Source organism: Chionomys nivalis, chromosome 13, assembly GCF_950005125.1.
Source record: "Chionomys nivalis chromosome 13, mChiNiv1.1, whole genome shotgun sequence".
Taxonomy (NCBI): Eukaryota; Metazoa; Chordata; class Mammalia; order Rodentia; family Cricetidae; genus Chionomys; species Chionomys nivalis.
The window spans coordinates 59,068,112-59,087,020 of NC_080098.1; the positions used below are offsets into that span (position 1 = coordinate 59,068,112).

General features: G+C 48.3%; 1 protein-coding gene across 4 annotated transcripts in view; it reads right to left on the reverse strand.

The window, feature by feature from the left end:
• Positions 1-9,644, reverse strand: part of Gfod1 (Gfo/Idh/MocA-like oxidoreductase domain containing 1) — a 98,446-nt gene extending 88,802 nt beyond the window's left edge. The window contains exon 1 of one of the 4 annotated variants that reach the window (XM_057787569.1): positions 8,637-9,644. In XM_057787569.1, coding sequence (XP_057643552.1) covers positions 8,637-8,889 — 253 coding nt within the window. In that variant the 5' untranslated portion in view covers positions 8,890-9,644. Of the gene's footprint in view, positions 1-7,021; positions 7,045-8,034; positions 8,149-8,169; positions 8,579-8,636 lie in introns of those variants that run through there. The other 3 variants (XM_057787570.1, XM_057787571.1, XM_057787572.1) reach the window with 3 other exon arrangements.
• Positions 9,645-18,909: the final 9,265 nt, after the last annotated feature.

The window sequence follows — 18,909 nt, forward strand, 5'->3', positions numbered from 1 at the left end:
TGACTAGATGGCAGCCTTTTCCTTCTTCCAACATGAATTCCTGGAGATATGCTAATTCTCAGCAGGCCATTGTTTGAGTACACAGATAGCTGAAGGCGTAAGAGGCTTCCTTTAGATTATCCCCCAGGACAATTACACTGGATTAGAGTGCTTAAATCCTGGGTCTCTGCCTCTGTGCGGTATCTATGCATGCGTCTATGTTATATATGTGCATATATAAGACATATACATGACCTTATATTAGCAATAAGCGGTCTCGCTGGATCTCACATACATCAGTACTTTTTACTGTTTTGCTGTGATCAACTAGAAAGGCAATGCAACGATGCATTTCATTAAGTAAATAAAGGTTGAGAACCACTTCTCTATCCAAACACTGAAGGTAACCATAGAAATGACAGCCAGGAGACAGCACCAGACAGAAGAAGCAGGGAGAACTGGGAAGAGGGGAGGGGCTGTACTTCCCAGGTGGCTGAACCTGTAATGTGTGTAGCAGGAAGCCAGACAGTTTTCGTCTACCACATTGGAAGCCGAGGAGGCTGCTGCGAGCAGAGATGAATGACAGGTTGACGCACGGAGAGAAGCAAAATTAACTCTAGGAATGCACAGCCAAGGTGCCCAAGATCAGCTCTTGGTTTCTGTGAGATGCCCCACGGCCCTGTCACAAGCGACGGTCACAATGAGGATGTGGTATTCTGTGCCTCCTGCTGATCACCGTGAAGCTACTATGGCAGTCCCTCAGATCTTCAGAGCGGGTTTACTGTCCTGGAGAACGCCAAAGTCTTTGCTCAAACCCCCTTTGTGAAAAGAAACATTGTTTGCACAGAACCTACACATATTCCTTATGCACCTGAATCCCATCCAGATGTAAGCACCGTTTAAACTGGGGGACAAACGGTTTGTGTGTTCGGTACAGACGCAGTTCCTTTTTAATGGATGATTTCCACTTGTAATTTATTGATCTGAGAGTGTGGGATCTGTAGACCTTGAATGCTGACTGTGCTGAGTTTGTAGCAAACACAAAATGAAAGAAAAGCTCAGCTTAGAGACCTTCCCTTTGGGGGAGGGAGGGAGAGAGGGAGGGAGGGAGGGAGGGAGGGAGGGAGGGAGGGAGGGAGGGAGGGAAACTTGAAAATTATTTTCTGAATAGGGCAGAAAATAAAAAAATTTCAAAAGCACCACGGGGCTCGGTAGAGTACCCACCTGACATATACAAAGACCTGTGTTCTATCCCCTGCACTGCATAAAAACCAGGCATGGTAGTGCGTGTCTGCAATCTAGTATAGGAGGTAGAGACAAGATCTCAGAAGGTCAAAGTCATTCGCAACAACATTGTGGGTTTGAGTCCCACCTGGGATACACAAGAGATGTTTTTAGTCGAACCATTCACTCTAGGCATGGATGATGACTGACACCTGTAATCCTGGTACCCAGGAGGCTGAAGCAAGGGGACTGGCCCAAGTTCAAGGCCAGCCTAGACTAGAAGATGAGACACTATCTCAACACATACCCCTCCCCACACATACAAAAAAGCATCACATATATAAGCCAACTAGAGAGGTGATCACATGAGACAAAAAGAAATAAATATTTGTTGAGCCCATACATATAATTGATTGGGGACAACAGGCCAGGTCGTGACATCATCCTCCTCATTTTAAATGTCCCATATGGTAGTGTCCTTTGCTCCATTTCACTGGGGAGACTAATGGAGGCTCAAGAGCAATGGATACTGGGCGGGACTGATGAGAAGGCTCAGCAGGTGAAATTCCTTACTGAGCTGGATCCTTAGAACTCAGTTGTCCTCTGACCACCACACGACTGTCGTGATGCATGGACACCCACACACAATAATAATTTCCAAAGGGCTGGTGAGATGGCTCCGTGCATAAAAGGGCTTACTGCGCAAGCCTAGAAACCTGAATTCGATCCCCAGAGCCCACGTAACAAATAGAAAGGGAGACCAACTCGAAGTTGCCCTCAGACCTGCACATACACGCTAAAATAACAATATTTTTTGAATTTTTAGTAATTATTTTGAAGACGACTACCTCCCCCAAAGTCACACAGGAGTGGCCCACCAACCGTTTCTATAACTAGTTACTTTAACCATACACAACATGTTAAGTGGCAAAGCTCCTTCCTAGGTCACAGCTTGCAAACGTGTCACAATTTTGCTTGCATATTAAACATGCCTTTTCATTTCCTCTTTCACGCCATTCTCCCAGGTCAGGTATCAAAATGCTCAACTTTTTCATTTACTTTCTCCTTCCATGATACACTGCAAAATTATCCATCTCCAAAGTCCAACACATCCAGCAAATGATCACTCAAGTGCACCTAATACCGGTTAGATGCAATGAGCCTGGTCACGCCTGGGTTTTTCTAACCATAAACAGAGTAATTTCTCTCATTTACATAATACCCAAGGGCTTCCTCAATTCTGCACCAAACTGATAGACCGAAAATCATTTCCTGCTGTGCACAGGGGCAGGAACCCAGAGAATACAATCACTTCTTTTTTTTTTTTTCCTCCCAGTGTTAAGATAGGAAGAGATCCAAAAGAAACTCCAGGGAAAAACTGGAAATTCAGGGGCTGCTAGAATTTCAGAACAGCTCCCCTCAAATCCAAGTCCACCCTTGCCATTATCTGCAGCCCGAATAATCACTGGTGAGGCAACAATGGCCTGAGATCGTCAGTTCTCACCTCTCTCCCCCCAGTCCTTAGTGCTAAGGTCTCCACTGCTCCAGGTCCTTAGCTGAGGATGCCAAATGCCAAACAAGTTGGGGCAAGATTCAGGCGCAGGAAGATCAGAGCTCAAGGAAAGCCTGTAGCTTTACTGGCCACCCAGGGGAAGCCTTCCATTCCTGTGGGTCTTCACAGCCACCTCCAACTGTGAGGACAGAGAGCATGGCAAGTGTTGTCGCATGCCACACAAGGGAGCAGGTATTTCTGGCACAGTCCTGCGTGATAATTACTCAGGGAGGGAAGCCCCCTTCTGTCCCCCAAAGGCCGAGAGCTTTAGCAACTCCTTTGTCTAGCTGGTCCAGTATTGCAACCATGAGCAAGGCAGAAATTGTTCATCTGTTACCATCCAGGATTCTATATTGTGAAGGGCTCCCCAGGTAACACCAGTAAACAGTGAAGTTAGAAGGGGGAAGAATACCCCACAGGGCACAAAAAATTCTGTTGATAGGTGTAGCCTGTTCCTAACCTGTGACTCCTGAGGTCACATGTTCACACAATGAAAAGGTTCCGCGTTCACTGGTCATTTAACAGGCATTTGCAGCCTGTGTGCTAGATGGCTGGGTATGTGGCACTGTCTAGGGAGTAAAGAGTTATACAGGGAGCAAGACAGACAAAAGCTCAACCCTCAAAGAGCTGCCTTCCAGCAGAGGGACAAAGAGCAGTTAAGACGACACCCGTGAGGCTCCCCAGCTGTGAGAATGTCACCAAGAACAGCAAAGAGACAGCAGGGACAGAGATGAACCCAGAGGTGGAAGGGGAGGCCCGAAAAGTCACTCCCTCAAAATATAGATCTGTAGAGAAAGAGCCATTCAAAGGGAGGGGAGAGAGTCGTCCAACCATTCACAGGCAGGGGAGTGAGCCATCTAGACAATTTTCAGAGCCAGTACAACGATCCAGAGAGTCAGATAAGTGACTGGAGGAATTCCAGGATCATAACGGAGGCCTTAGTACTGGTGGGTGGTGCATCCAGGACTGAGCCCCAATTACTTAAGAAGTAAGAGGCAGAGAGGAGGCAGGGCAACTTGAATCCAAATACCTCCTCAGTATGAGTGTTAGCCCGACGCCCAAGAGAACAACGGACATGCCATTTGCGGGTGTAATTATGTCCAGACTCCTACACATTCACCTCTCCCATGGTACAGAGAATCCCCTGGGCCTACACGGGCAGCCAGATAGCTTGCCGCATTACCTAAGGGAAGAGGACCGCTGCAGGGGGACAATGTTTTGACAGGCTCGGACTGACCCAGGGCTAGCTAGAAGGTGGTACTGGCCTATGGTACTGGCCCGAACTACTAGTCTGTCTGGACTGAACAGTGTGAGCCAAACTATACTAGACTCCAGGGATGTGTAAGTCCAGGGCCTTGCTGGGAGCAGCTCAGGAGACTGACAAAATGCAGAATGTCAGATGCCAGCTCGTCTGGCAGTATCTATGTCACATGAAATGAGACTATGCCCCCCAGGCCGGCTCTCAGCTAGTGCGTGTATGCCACACTAGAGTATACAAAATGGCAGCGCCTCATGATGACTCACTCATTCCACGCTTGTGTAAGACAGGAAACAACCTAAATGTTGAATAACAGGGAACAGGTCAAATACGCTTTCATTTCACCTCTACCATGAAACCCTATATAGCCCAAAACATGACAAGGATGGATTCACATTCTAAATATATGTATGTGTATGTATATATGTGTGTATAACATAAATATATTACATACACAGACATATGTATTCAATTACCCCTATCTCCGGGTATCGGTTCCAGAATCCCCATGGGTACACAAAGGCTCATGGATGCTCAAGTCCCTCAGTACAGCCTAGTATTTGTGTGTAACCTACGTGTATGCTCCCTGCTTTCGCCCTCTCTAGATTGCCTAGAATAGCTAATAGGGTAGGAAGACAGTATGTAGCGGTCTTGTTAGGTTGTTCGGGGGAGATGACAAGACAAACATTTGCAGTTGTTCCGTGCAGGTACAATTTCTTTTGGTTTTTGAGTATTTTTGATTGCTGGTTGGTTGAATTCACATATGAGCTAATAATGTCATGATAGAAAGCAGATTTCCAGTAACACAAATGAGACTTTACCAATCACCCAAAAAAAAGGGGACATGAAAACTCTTAAACTTTTTTGCTGTTGTTTTGTTGTTGTTGTTGTTGTTTCGAGACAGGGTTTCTCTGTAGCTTTGGAGCCGGTCCTGGAACTTGCTCTGTAGACCAGGTCTCGAACTCACCTGTCTCTGCCTCCTGAGTGCTGGGATTAAAGGCATATGCCACCACCGCCCATCCAATATGAAAATTCTTACATATATATATATATTTACTACTAGCCAGAAAATCTTGAATAGAAGACACTGAAAGAAGTAGTAAGGTTGATGGCCTCAGAATGGGGTGCACTTACTCTAATGTAGTGTGCACATTTATAGTGTTTGAAACTTATACCATGTAAATATATAACCTATTCAAACTAACTGAACACAATTTGGGTTCTTAACAAACACATTCAAATTGGTTCTAGAAAGTACAAGGGTTCCTGGTACTGAGAGCTTAGAAGGGAACACAGGGGAAGGGGTGGGATCGAGAAGCAGAAGCACAACACTCAGGAGGGCCAACAGATGATCGGTTTTGAAGGCTGCACCATTCTTAGTCCAACTACAGGGACAATAGAGATCCTGACGAAAGCTTGAGCAGAGAGTCTCTCCAAGAAATCCCCATGGGTAGCTTAACTGTGACTCGTGGAGTTCTAGTGTGTGTGCATGATGAGTTCTAAGATATTAGGGTGAAGCCTGATAAACCAAAGCGGTAGCAGAGAAGCAACCAGCCAGTCTTCTCCCCATACTTCCCAGATCAATAAGGACCGGGAATCTTTTTCAAGCTCCTCCCTACTCCTTCCTGTGCCTCTCTATCGTATCCTGGGTCCTCCAAAATCTCTATGGTCAATTCTTGTCAACTAGTCACTGGCTCTGCCCTGCTGATCCAAATTTAACTTTATTAACACAGGCTCAGAGTGTCACAGTGTGATCAATATCCCTAAACGTGTGTGTGTGTGTACACTCATGCTACAGTGCATATATGATAGTCAGAGTCAGAGGGCAATTTCATGAAATCAGCTCTCCCACTCCATCTGCTTGTGGGTTCTAAGGATCACACTGAGGTCTCCAGACTTACATGGCAAGCCATCACTACCCAATGAGCCATCTTGATGGCCGAAGCTCACAGGATTCTGAATGTCTTGCAGGACATAAGCCTCAAGTCTCATCAAGGACTTGATGGCCAGTCTCATCAGAGGCCGGTTCTTGTTTGTGGTGCCATCGAGCTAAGGCTTTTCCTAAAAGCACTGACAATGGAGCAGTAGCTATGGCTCTGTACGATAACTTGAAGCACTGTGAAGGATGGCCCAGACGCCGTGAGCCAGGACCGTCTGAAAAATTCAGAAACTAGTTGAGGACCTTGATATCTATAGTGGGCTGCAACTTGGCAAAAAAAGGTAACAAAGACAGAAAGATTCAGGAGACAGCAGGGACACAGTGTGGGGACCCGATTCCAGGGTGGGGTAGAAAGCAACACAGGACCTCATCAGCAATCTGTGACAGGAGGAACCGAGGTAATGGAGCAGGCTTCAGAAAGAACTGGAGAGGCTGGCTGGTGAGCGCAGCTATCTAGGAATATGGCCATGGGTAGCTCGGACTCAGCTCTCTGAATCAGGGTGGCCTCATTTGTACAATCAGTCTGATGTCTACCTTAGCGACCTGTTTCATCACAGTAAAATGTTTTATACACAGCAAACTACCACCCAGGCCGGCCCACAAGAAGTTCTCGGTTATAGACAGCCCTGAATGGTGTACAAACTGTGTGTGGCAGAAAGATCTCTACAGCAGCTTCGCCACTGAGGCAGTGTAACTGGCCTGAACAGAATGAAGCTGCTCTAAGGAGACAGCCCTTGCTTCAGCTATCAGACTATTAAAACAACAAACCCCCAAGAAGCTGGAATTCCCCTAGGAATCTCATGCTGGGAGAAGAGAAAGCCTAAAACCTGAGTCAGCCAGAGGGGAAACTTCTCAAGGAACGAGGTGAGGTTCGCAGCTTGCCAGTCCACCTGGCAGGAGGGTGGAGCCAAAACAATGGATAGCCTAATTTGGGTGTTTTGATTGACTTATGGAGGACAGGTGGTTGAACCTGGCTTGCTGGGGAAGGGTGTGACCCAAAGTCTGGCAGAGGTAGGGCTTTGGAGGAAGTTTCTGGAACTCAAAGGAGAATGTGTGTGATTCCACTAACCTCACTTGTCTGGTACCCTCTCCTTATCAGGCCAGGACATGGACACACAGGTCTATCACTTTTGCTGGCTGTGGAAAAAGAAGCACAATTCACCGGGACTCGTTGAAGGGCGGCTCATTCAAATTCCAGGTAAACGTTAGTATGTGTAAACCCCCCAATGGCCAAGGCCAGACTGACAACTGTTTGGGGTTTTCCACTTCCTGTGTTGTGTGTGTACAACCTCCTAACCATGACTGTAGCCAGTCAAGAGCGGCCTCCAAGGCACAAGCAGGAGGCGCCTCATGGGGCTTCTAGGGAAGTCGTCTAGCGCCTGTGTGGCCACTTATAAATCCAGTGCCACTACATTTTTCATCGTCATAGACTACCTCGAGTCACAGGAAAACACGCTCACAAAGGAAAAGAAGAAAGCCTACAGCCCATCACGAAAGCATGAAGCCCTGGCTATACCCCTATCACACAGTAAACTCCGATAATAGCACCTCTGGTGCTTCGTTAAGAAAATGTAACTCACCTTGGTTTTGTCAATAACAAAAACTTATAAAATTCTTTTCTCCTTGCTGAGAGTTGAAACCGAATGCCTTGTGCATGCCAGACAGGTGTTCTACCATAATGCAACGCCCCCAGTTCAGGAGCTTTTGCTCTTTCTTCACCAGTTAAGACTCTAACATCCAAGGGTGAGCAATTAACGCCTGGGACTAGGCAAGTGGGGTTGTTTTAGGTATGGAAGAGGGCTGCTGATGGACAGGCTTGCTCAAGACATTCCTCTGAGCCCAGCAGAGTCCCAACCTACTTGTAAACACAGCGTCTGGGAATATTCCGGAGGCAAAACGCGGAGGTGCCATCGCACGTTTCCAAAGGAAATTGCAGCATCTGGCCTGTTACCACACAAAGCATCCCTGCCTCTGAAACAGCAACGCCCATCTCCTAAGAATATAAGGTATATTATTCCCAATTGGAGCAGAAGACAACTCCGGGAGGCTCGGCCCAAAGATTAAATTACAATCTTTACTAACCTCTGACACATTTGAGAATGTTCTAATAGACCCGCCCCCTCTCACTTCCACCATCCTTCCTTGCTTGCTTCCAGAGCAGAAAAAGGTCATTCCGGTCAGCTGTCACGTCTCTCGTCTCACACTAAACTCACTTACAGTGGAAACAAATGACCCAAATAGGGTGCCACAGCTGCTGACAACAGGTACCTCGGGGAAAACCCCTGCCACGTGTGCGGTCCTTTATTCAAGGGTTCCTGGCCGCGCGCTCGCCTCTCCCAGGCGCGCACGCACCAACACACCGGAGCACTAACACACACAGCTGGGGACCGAGTTTCCTCTCCCGAAACAGCAACCCATCTTCAGATCTCTGCATCTGATCCACCTGGTTCCTATACCTGGAACCCAAGCCTATTCCAGCCTCCGCACCACACACGTGGGGATACGCTTCCAGGTGGTGACAGGAGCGAAGCGTGGAGGTGGGGAAGGCCACGGACTGGGAATGGAAAAGCTGGGAGTAACATGCATGGGTTTGGAATCCCTGGAGTGTACGCTTCTGCCATTGGAGAGGGTGCGAAGCAAAGACCGGGGCTAATGAAGAGAGGGCTGGAGGGGGGGTCGCTCACCCAGGGTTTTGACAGCGATTTGCCTGGTGAGCGGCGGCGGCAGGTTGATGCACACCAAATCTACATCCTGATGCAACAGCACTTCATCGATGCGGCTAGTGTAGAAAGGAACACTCATCTCCTTGGCCAGCTCTTCGGCTTCTTCCTGAGTGCGTCCCCACAGTGCCTTCACCGCGAAGCCCTCATCTTTCAGCAGTGGGATGATGACACGGGCCGTGAGGCTCGTGCCGAACACGCCCACCCCGGGAAGCATGGCTGCTCAGGTCCGTCCGGCTCTGCTTCTGCCGGAATCTCCAGTCGAACACCCGCGCGCACGCCTCTCCGGCTAGTCCCGCAGTCCCCGGCTCCTGCAGCCGATCTCGCTGCGCTGCGCCAGTCGCCGAGCCCCGGGCAAGGCGCCCGCGTGCGGCGGTGTGACAGCACACAGAACCGCAGACCCTGTAGGCTCCGGGAGCCTCAGTGCTGTGATCGCTGCAGTGTCCGCCACGCAGGTATCATGTCCTTCCCAGAGACAGTGTCAGGAACTCCGCAGGGACGCACGAGGCCCCGAAGTCCCGTGGAGCCCGGGCTCAGGCAGCGGTCCCGCCGATGCGCCGGCCGTCTCCGTGCGCCCCGCCGAGGCCGCCCCATGGCCGGCTCATCCCCGCAGAATCTCTCCCGGGTCGCGCTCCCGCTTCCTAGCTCCCTCTCTGGGCTACGGATCTCCTTTTTCCGCGGTCCTTGATGCGGAATGAAATAACCCGGAGGCCGACTAAGAAAGCGGTTCGTGGCGTGCCAAGCGCCGATTGCGAGCTGCAGCACCGCAGCGGCGGTCACCACCCGGCGCAAGGCTCCTCATTCTGCTGCCATATTCGCTTGCTCGCAGCGCGCTTTGGGCGGCCTCAGCCCGGCTAGAGCTCGGGCTCCGGAATCCCGCGGGTACTAGGGCGGAGTTGGTTACTTTGACTGTCAGCGGCTGGGGTTCCTGCACCGCCCTTGCGGTAGCGCCGAGCACCATTGGCCGACAAGCGTCGCCCCCGCCCCTGTCTCCGCCGCCCGAGGCTCTCGTTGCGCGCAGCGCCAAGCGGCTGGAACCCGGCTTGACTCCTCCCAGCCCCGCCTGGCTAGCCTGCTGCCCCCGGGTGGCTTCCCTTTCTCTGTGCTCTCCGCCTCCGCCTCCTCCTTGTTGTGCTCCAAGCTCCGCCCAAGCAAGCAAATAAATATATCAAAGCGGGACTCGCCCTTAATGGGCTAGGACCGGGTCCCTTGGAAAAGATTGGCTGTCGCCAGGACCCCGGGGAGGCCGGAAAACCCCACGAGGTGTGAGCAGCGTGGATCATTGCCTCCTTTCCCGAGTATTTTTCTATACGGGCGCTGCGCGGGGGAAGCTTTCCAGGCACGTAACCCTAGGGTTGTTGGAAACCCATTTCACTGATGAAGAAAATGAGGTCCGGGAAGGTTAAGAGATTTGCTCAAAGTAGCACACATAAACAACAGTCCTGGAATTGGAATGCACACACCAGCGTCTCAGTACTGAATCCCTAGAGTTTTGACTCCTAAATGTGCCCAGTCCCATCCCAACCAAGCCAATTCTAGCTGCACAAGCTCCACCGGTTTCCCATGCCATGCTTGTGCCCCATATGGTATGGGTGACCTCACCCAGAACGGGGTCTTCGCACTGCCTGTGGAGTCTGGTTTCCAGAGACGTAGGTACTCACTGCCACTCCAGCCTCCTGCCCTCTGCTTCGGTTCCCAGCCACTTATCTTCTTTACTGAATCTGAGGCCCAGAGGATGCTGGGGACCCTCAGACCGAACTGCATGGTAAATCCTAACAGTGGTGCTGACTAAGTGGGCCTCTTATCTCCCGCCATATCCTCAGCATTTATCGCACGGCCTAGCTAGTTGATAGTAGGCAGGCGCTCAACTAAATGAATGAATGGTCACCACCTGTCCCTCGGTGCCCACTTAGTGCTGGGAGGACGGAGTCAGTGCCAAAGGGCAAGGGCACCTGCCCTCTAGCTCAATGTTTCTAGAAAGATCAGGTTACTACTGTCTGTCAAGTTCACCCCTGGCATTCAGCTCTCAGCTAAAGAGGCACGTGGCCTGCTCCAACAGAAGCGTGGAGAATATGACACTCCACAGCGTTCAAAGCAACTTGTAACAAATGGCAGCGAGGCAGGGCTGGTGGAGAGAGCTGTACGCCATAAAAAGCTTATGTGTGGCAATGGGAGGAGGCAGAGCTGACCTCAGGACATTAGTAGAAAGGACAAAGTGCTCCAGGACTGGCAACAGCCTGCGCAGAGTTGAGACAAAAGAGCAAACAAGTTCTGCTGAAGGCTGGCTGAGAAGCGTTAGGGGAACAGGAGTTAACTATGGAGTACCATGTAACCTGACATTCGTAAAGTCCTACAAAGGATACTCCCTAGAAAAATGCTCTATGTGATATATATGCCCTCTATTTTGATATTCATTTCTATTTATTACGTCTGCCCTATTTAAAAGTAACTATTAGCCTGTGTATATAACCTGTATGGATTCTGTTATAATTTTTTGTTGTTTGGGGATTTTTGTTCGTTGGTTGGTTTGGTTTTCTTTATTTTCATATGTATAGGTGTGGGTTTATACCACTTGAGTGCATATGCCCTCGGAGATCAGAAGAGGGCATTGGAGCCCCTGGAACTGGAGGTGAAAGGTAATCGTGAGCCACCCTATATAAGTGTCAGGAACAGAACTCAAGTCCTCTGGAAGGACAGCGAGCACTTTTACTTGCTGAGCCATCTTTTCAGTCCCTGTTTTTTTTTTTTTTTTTTTTTGTGTGTGTGTGTGTGTGTGTGTGTGTGTGTGAGATAGGGTCTCATGTAGTCCAGCCTGGTATCCAACTTACTCTCTAGGGGAGGATGACCTTGAACGAACTTCTGGTCCTCCCGTCTCCATCTTTCATATTACAGCCTTGTGCATATAAAGCTTCTCAGTCCCCTGTTACACCAGCAGTTCCTGGTGTCCACAGAGGAGATAAGAGGGCCTTTTGTTGACGTCTTTTAAAAGAAGGCTAGGGCTGGCAAGATGGCCTAGTGGCTAAGGGTGTATGCCACTAAGTCTGATGACTTAACTCCAACCCCTGGAACTTCCGTTGTAGATGGAGAAAACTGGCCTCTGTGAGTGTGCTATGGCATGTGTGTGCACACACATACACACAATAATTAATAAAATTTATTAATTAAAAAAGAGGTATAGTCAGGCCATGGTAGTGCATGCCTTGTTCCAGGACAGACAGGGCTATACATAGAAACTGTGTCTCAAAAAAAAAAACCAATAATAATTAATAAATAAAAATTTAAAATGCTGTACAAAAGTATCTCTCAAACTTACTGCCTTCAGGTATTTGGCTGGGTTTGCTAGAAAAATATTAGCATAGCTGGGCTTATTTCCTCATAGAAAGAATGGGTATTGGGGGGTCCCTAGGGGTCACCTAAGTATACAGCCATCGCTGCCCTACTGCATATAATTCTACCCTAACTGAATGTAGCCTTGGGGTCTTTGGAGAAGACTGGAGAACATTTAGGTGTGAACCAAAGAGAAGAGGAACCTCTGTCCACACAGTCAGGAGTCACCACCATGCTGAGCACAGGCTGTCCAATGTGGCTATTTTAAGAATACCCATGCTCCTTCTGGTGACCCCTTGCCCATGGCTCTGCAAGTCAGCCTTACAAACTCATTGGGTCCCACCTTGGTTTGTCACTGGGACAACATCTGGCTATAGACTCTATCCTAGCATGTTGATCTGCTAGCTGCACACCCGGAAGGCAGAGTTTGCTCTTATCTCGGGGCCTTTACACTAGCTGTTCCCCCGACACACACACACACACACACACACACACACGGGAAGGGGGTGGCTTGCTACTTACTCCACTCAGTTATGTGTTTGGATGTCCCCTCCTTAGATCAGCCCTGCCTGACCATCTCATCTGAAATGATGTCCTTGTCACATTTCATCCTTTATCACTGCTTCCCACCACGTCACCTGCTTATCATCCCTTGCCTCACAGATTACAGACTCCCTGAGCTCAGAAGTGAGCAGTCGCCTTCTAAATGCCCGGTAGCTGCAGACAAAGTGTGGCCTTTGCGAGGTGATGAGGGTTTGATAAAGTCATCAGAGGAGAGTCCCACGATTGGATCCCGGAGACTTCATAAAAGGAGAGAGGCCAGGAGAGACAGACATATGTGTTGTCTGTCTCTTTCCCCAGTGATGCCTGGAACCATTCCAGGAAACTGCTAGAAGGTGGCCAGCATCCCCAGATGTGGCCCTCACCCTGGGATCAAACCCTAAGCTTTTCTTTATATTGACCTGTTTCATAGCATTGTGTTGTTAGCCGGAGAATACTATAGCTGAGGATATGTAAAATCTTTAGGACTAAGCCAAGCATGTGCACAAGAGTGACGTGGGCACTGGAAACGCCAGACCGCCTCTCCCTCGGGTGCTAACATTGGGAGGCTTCTGGTTTAGGACACCATTGAGACAACATAGAGCTGCAGGGGCTCACGGGTGTGGGAGCAGGTGGGAGTAGGTAAGGCCTTCAAAGTTGAAAATGAAGGACTGAGGACGTGTGCAGAAAGAAAAGAGAGCTGGACCTGGGTGCCAGGAGGCACGCTGGAGTTAGGAGGGAGAATTTTCTAGACTCGAGGTGGAGGAGCCTGTGGAGTCTGGATAGGACCCGGAATTGCTGAAAGAGTTAAACCACATCTTTGAGCCTCCAGTATGGGTAGCTTGTGAGGGGCCTGAGCCACAGCCCTGACAGACACCCCTGCAGGCACCCAGGACTGAAGGGAAGAAAGGCCTGGGAGGGGATGGACGTGCTCAGGGAGTGAGAAGTGGTTAGATGATTTCTCAGAAGGGGATGTCATCTGGGCGTGCACTTGTGTCCTACGAGTTTGGCAGGTCTTGCTTCATCCGCTTCAGTGCGGGATGACTCTGAGTATGCCCTCCACCCAGGCCGTGAATGGACCAAATGTCAAAGAATGGACAACATTAGCGCATGCGCAGCTTTAAAAGCCATCTGTGTGGTAATCTTTACTGGTCTTACGTGAAAGCCTCGCCCTGGATTCCACCCAATACAGCCTGATATTTAGACATTTCCAGACAGTACTGACAGGGGCTGGACAGCGTGAGCTTGTAGAGGACCTGAGTTTGGTGCCCAGTGACCACATAAGGCGGCTCACAATCACCTATCTCTCCAGCTCCGGGGGATTCAATGCCCTCTTGTGGACTCAGTGGCTCGGGCACACGCAGGCACGCACACAGGCATGCATGTGCGTGTGTGTTTCATGTCCTCCCCAAGTTTCAATATGCTTAAGGCTCGTTCCCCAGAGTGGCATTGTGAGAAGCACTGAAATCTTCAGCAGCTGCGGCCTAGTGGGAGGTCCTTACGACACTCGGGAGTGCTCCTATAGGAACCCTGGCCTCTCCCTCTCTTTTCACTTCATGGTCATGAGATGACCATTTTTGCTCCATGGAATTTTCCCCTGCCACTCCACCAGTGGCTGAAGCAATGGATCTACTTGACCATGGTCTAGAGTCTCCTAAACCAAGAGCCTAGCTCAATCTTTTTTTTTTCTTGACTCATTACCTCAGGTATCTTAATATAGTTTTTTTAATATTTATTTATTATACAATATTCTGTCTGTGTGTATGCCTACACACCAGACCTCATTACAGATGGTTGTGAGCCACCATGTGGTTTCTGGGAATTGAACTCAGGACCTTTGGAAGAGTAGGCAATGCTCTTAACCTCTGAGCCATCTCTCCAGCCCCTTAATATAGTTTTTTAAAAAAAACAAAAACAAAAAAAAAAGAAAACACACACACACAATTGTCTAAAAAAAAAAAACCCAAAAGGCTCCACCACTTTCCCTGGGATTTAGCTCCCAACCTCTGTTCCTTTCATCTGGGTGGAGATTTTAGCTCCCTTTGAGTATAATTTAAAATAATATGGGATTGGGGAGATAGTTGTGCTTCCCATATGAGCATGAGGACTGGAGTTCAGATAAAAACTGGCTGTAATCAGGGCTGTAACTGGTTGTGCTTGTCTGTGACCCCAGGGCTGGGGAGGGCAAGACAGAAGATCCCTGGGACTAACTGGCCAACCAATCTAGCCAAAGTGGTGAGCTATCGGCTCGGTGAAAGATCTCATCTGAAAAGGTAAAAGGCACAGAGGCTGCTCTTCCAAGGGTTCTGAGTTCAATTCCCAGCCACCACATGGCGGCTTGCAACCGTCTATAATGAGATCCAATGGCCTCTTCTGGTGTGTAGTTATGTATGCAGACAAAGCACCCATCCATAAACATAAATACATAAATGGATCTTTAAAAAAAAATAATGACTGATGAAAACACTCCACTCTTGGGAACATTGGGTTCTAGCCTCCACACACATGTGCACACACATGTATTCTACATAGGTACCCCCCACATGTTTACACACAAAACACATACACACACCACACAAGAGTAATTGTCGCATGACCTAAATTTCAGGACCTTTTACAATTTTAGAAATAAAAATGGAGAAACTGGAGCGATGGCTCAGTGGCTAAGAGCACTTGCTTCTCTTCTAGAAGATTCGATTTCAGTTCCCAGCACACACAGCCAACAGCTTACAACCACTTGTAACTCCAGTTCTAAGGGTCCAACACCTCCTGGCCTGTGCAGGCACACGCATATACCCAAACACATACCTGCACACGCATACACCCAAACACATACCTGCACACGCATACACCCAAACACATACCTGCACACGCATACACCCAAACACACAAAAAAGTTAATCCAAAAGGTTCAGTAATAATTTAACATACCTTTCAGTGTGAAAGACACATTTGTAAATATTCATGGCAATTTCTGAAAAGGAGATGTGATGGCCAGATAGGGTGATGCACACCTATAATCCTCGCCTGCTCTGAGTGAAGGCAAGAGGGTCACAGGTCAACACAGGCCACACAGTGAGATCTTGTCTCAAAAGCAAAAGCAAAACCTGCTCCACCTCCAGAAAAGAGGGAAAACGGGACATGCCACTTCACACTGACATGGCCACGATAAACAACTGGGTTTTTATGCTCGAGGATTTTAAGAAATATGTTAGTATTTTAATAAAACACAAAGGAAGAATGTATTGCTATTAGATATGGTTTTTGTTCCTTTTTGACACAGAATGAAAACAGGCTTCGGTTATTTTTAACTGAGTCGCCCCAAATAGGCTATAACTTCATAAATAGTATCTACTGCGTGACATGGCTTTGACCTTTGCAGAACTTAAGCTGTATCAGATTGAAAAGTGGAACTAAGTTATGATGCTGGAAGCCATACAGCAGATCTACCAAGTAGTTTGCAAGCTCGGTCCTGAAGCTGAGTGCTAAGATGGTTTGTAAACTTGGTCCTGAGATGAGGGCTAAGATGGCTTCTAAACTCCGTCCTGAACTGAGTGCTAAGACAGTTTGCAGTAGTTGAGTCTTTTAAAGTACCCACTCATCTTTAACTTTCAACTCTTCCTCTAGGTTGAAAGTAACTGCCACCTGCTGAGGGCTTGCCATGTGTGGGACACTAAGTTCAGCTGGCGGAATGTGTTATTCCTCCTGGCTCCTTCAGGCAGGCACGGCTATCTCCATCATTACACCCAAGAAACTGGTTTTAAGATTTTAGTAGCTTGGGGCCGCCAATGTAGCTCAGTTGTTTTGCTTGCCTAGTATATACAGAATAAAGCCAGGAAGGGTAGTGACACACACCTACAATCCCATGTCTCAGCAGATGGATACAGGACCAGGAGTTCTGGATCATCCTCATTCTTGGTTATGTGATAAGCTGAAGGCTAACTTGGACTACAAGGGACCACACAGGCAAGTGCACAAGCCTGGGTAGCAACCATCTTGCCTGCCCTGGACTCCTCAGAGGACAGCCCTTCACGCTTTTGCTCCACCAAATCACAGGTAATTTGAGAGCTTTACAAAGCATTGGGTAGTCGCTGACAGGTTTAAAGTCCCTTTTCCCCCATTGCAACCCATCCAAATCCCCCTACAGATGGAGCAGGTTCCGTGAGCTGCTCCACCACTCTGATCAATACGAAGTACTTTTGCCCCAATGTCTCTTCTGCTCTTGTCATACTTGCAGCCTTTGGTCCTTCAGGCTTACCTGGTTCTACTTCAGGGCCTTTGTACTTTATGCTCCCTGCTCTAGGAATACTCTTCCTTCTGCCCTTCGACTTCAGAACGGGTTCACTTTTAGCCACAGGACTTAGCTCAGTGTTTCCCCACCCATTGGTGGTGGCCGGCTGCTGTGGTTTGGCCGTGAAATGTCTCCTGTAGCTTCCTATGTTTGTACACCACATGGCCAGCAGGTGACCCAGTCTTGGGAGCTTATAGAACACTTAAGAAAGAAGACTTCCTGCAGGAAGTGAGTCACTGGGGACGGACCTTCAGATGTCTTAGCATGATTCTACTTCCTGTCTGTTCTCTACTAGCTTGCTGCTTGCTTGCTTGCTTTATTTTTATTTTTTTCAGGTTGGAAGCTGGTGTCTCAAAAACATGAACCAAAATTAAGACCTTACCTGGGGATCTTTAGGACTAAGCGGGAGGCATCACATACCCCTTCTTATAGACAAATGTCCTGGGCCCATCGGTCCTTTTTGATGTCACTCATTGGTACACTAATGTCTTTTTTGTTTGTTTATCGAGACAGGGTTTCTCTGTGTAGCTTTGGAGCCTGTCCTGGCACTAGCTCTTATAGACCATGCTGGTTTTCGAACTGCCTCTGCCTCCTGAGTGCTGAGATTAAAGGTATGTGCCACCGCCGCCCGGCTGGTACACTAATGTCTTAAGGAGGACCAAAGGGTTCCTAGAAATAACTTCAGGGTGAGTAGGGCTGGACTAAACACAGCATCTAGGGAGACATCAAATCTGCAGAGGCCTTGAACCCAGAACTGGTCTGGGGTTGCAGGTGTTCGATGCACATCGTCTCCTTGGCAGGGGTGGGAGGGTTACGGCTATGGACGGAGGCTGCGGCTCTGGTGGGACCTTGAGCTGCAGTTGGATCGACAAAGGGGACAGAGTGCTAGAGCTTTTCGCAGGAGCTGAGTCCACTGTCTTCAAATGCTACAGATCGAACAGGTTCTGTGGCTTCTACTGATGGAAATGGACCTCAGGTTGCTGCAGCCCTGGCTTGAAAGAAGTGCACAAGCCTGGGTAGCAACCACCTTGCCTGCCCTGAATTCCATAGGACAGCCCTTCACGCTTTTGCTCCACCAAACCACAGGTAATTTAAGAGCTTTACAAAACATTGGGTAGTCTCTGACAGGTTTAAAGCCCCCGCTTTCCCCATTGCAACCCATCCAAATCCCCCTACAGATGGAGCAGGTTCTGAGAGCTGCTCCACCACTCTGATCAATACGAAGTACTTTTGCCCCAATGTCTCCTCTGCTCTTGTCATACCTACACCCTTTGGTCCTTCAGGCTTACCTGGTTTTAGTTCTTTTGAGACAGGGTTTTTCTGTGTATCCCTGGCTATCCTGAAATTCGATCTTTAGGGCAGCCTCCAACTCAGAGATCTGCCTGCCTCTACCTCACCCATTGAATGGCTCATTAAGGGCCTGTAACTTTAGCTCCAAGGGAAGCCCTCCTCTGACCTTGCAAGACACCTGCTCTCACGTGCACACATAAACACACGTGTGCGCGCACACACACACAATTTTAAAATAAAATTTTATAATATATATATACACACATTGTTTTAATACATACATACATATTATATATAGATATATAGATATAAATTGTTTTTGAAGACTGTTTCTCTGTGTAGCATTGACTATTCTGGAATTCACTCTGTAGACCAGGTTGACCTTGAATGAAGACCTTAATTGATTTGTATTTGTGGTATAGCATGGATAATAAAAATCCACAGACAGAAATTGGGGTTCAACTTGAAAACTAGAAAAGCAAAACAGCCAAACCACTAGAGAAGTCACGTTTACCAAGGCTGGGCAGCTGCAGATTAAGCAGACAGCCTCTCTCTCCTCCTATTTCATATTCCCTCTAATACTAGGATTAAAGGTGTAGGCCACCGCCACTTGGATTTATTTCTGCATTGATCTTGCTGATCTTGTGTAATCCACGGTGGCCTTGAACTCACAGAGATCCATCTGACTCTATCTCTTAAATCCTGGGATTAAAGGTGTGTGCCACCACTGCCTGACCTCTAGTAGCTTTAGCTTTGCTCTGGTCTTCAGACAAGATTTATTTATCAAAA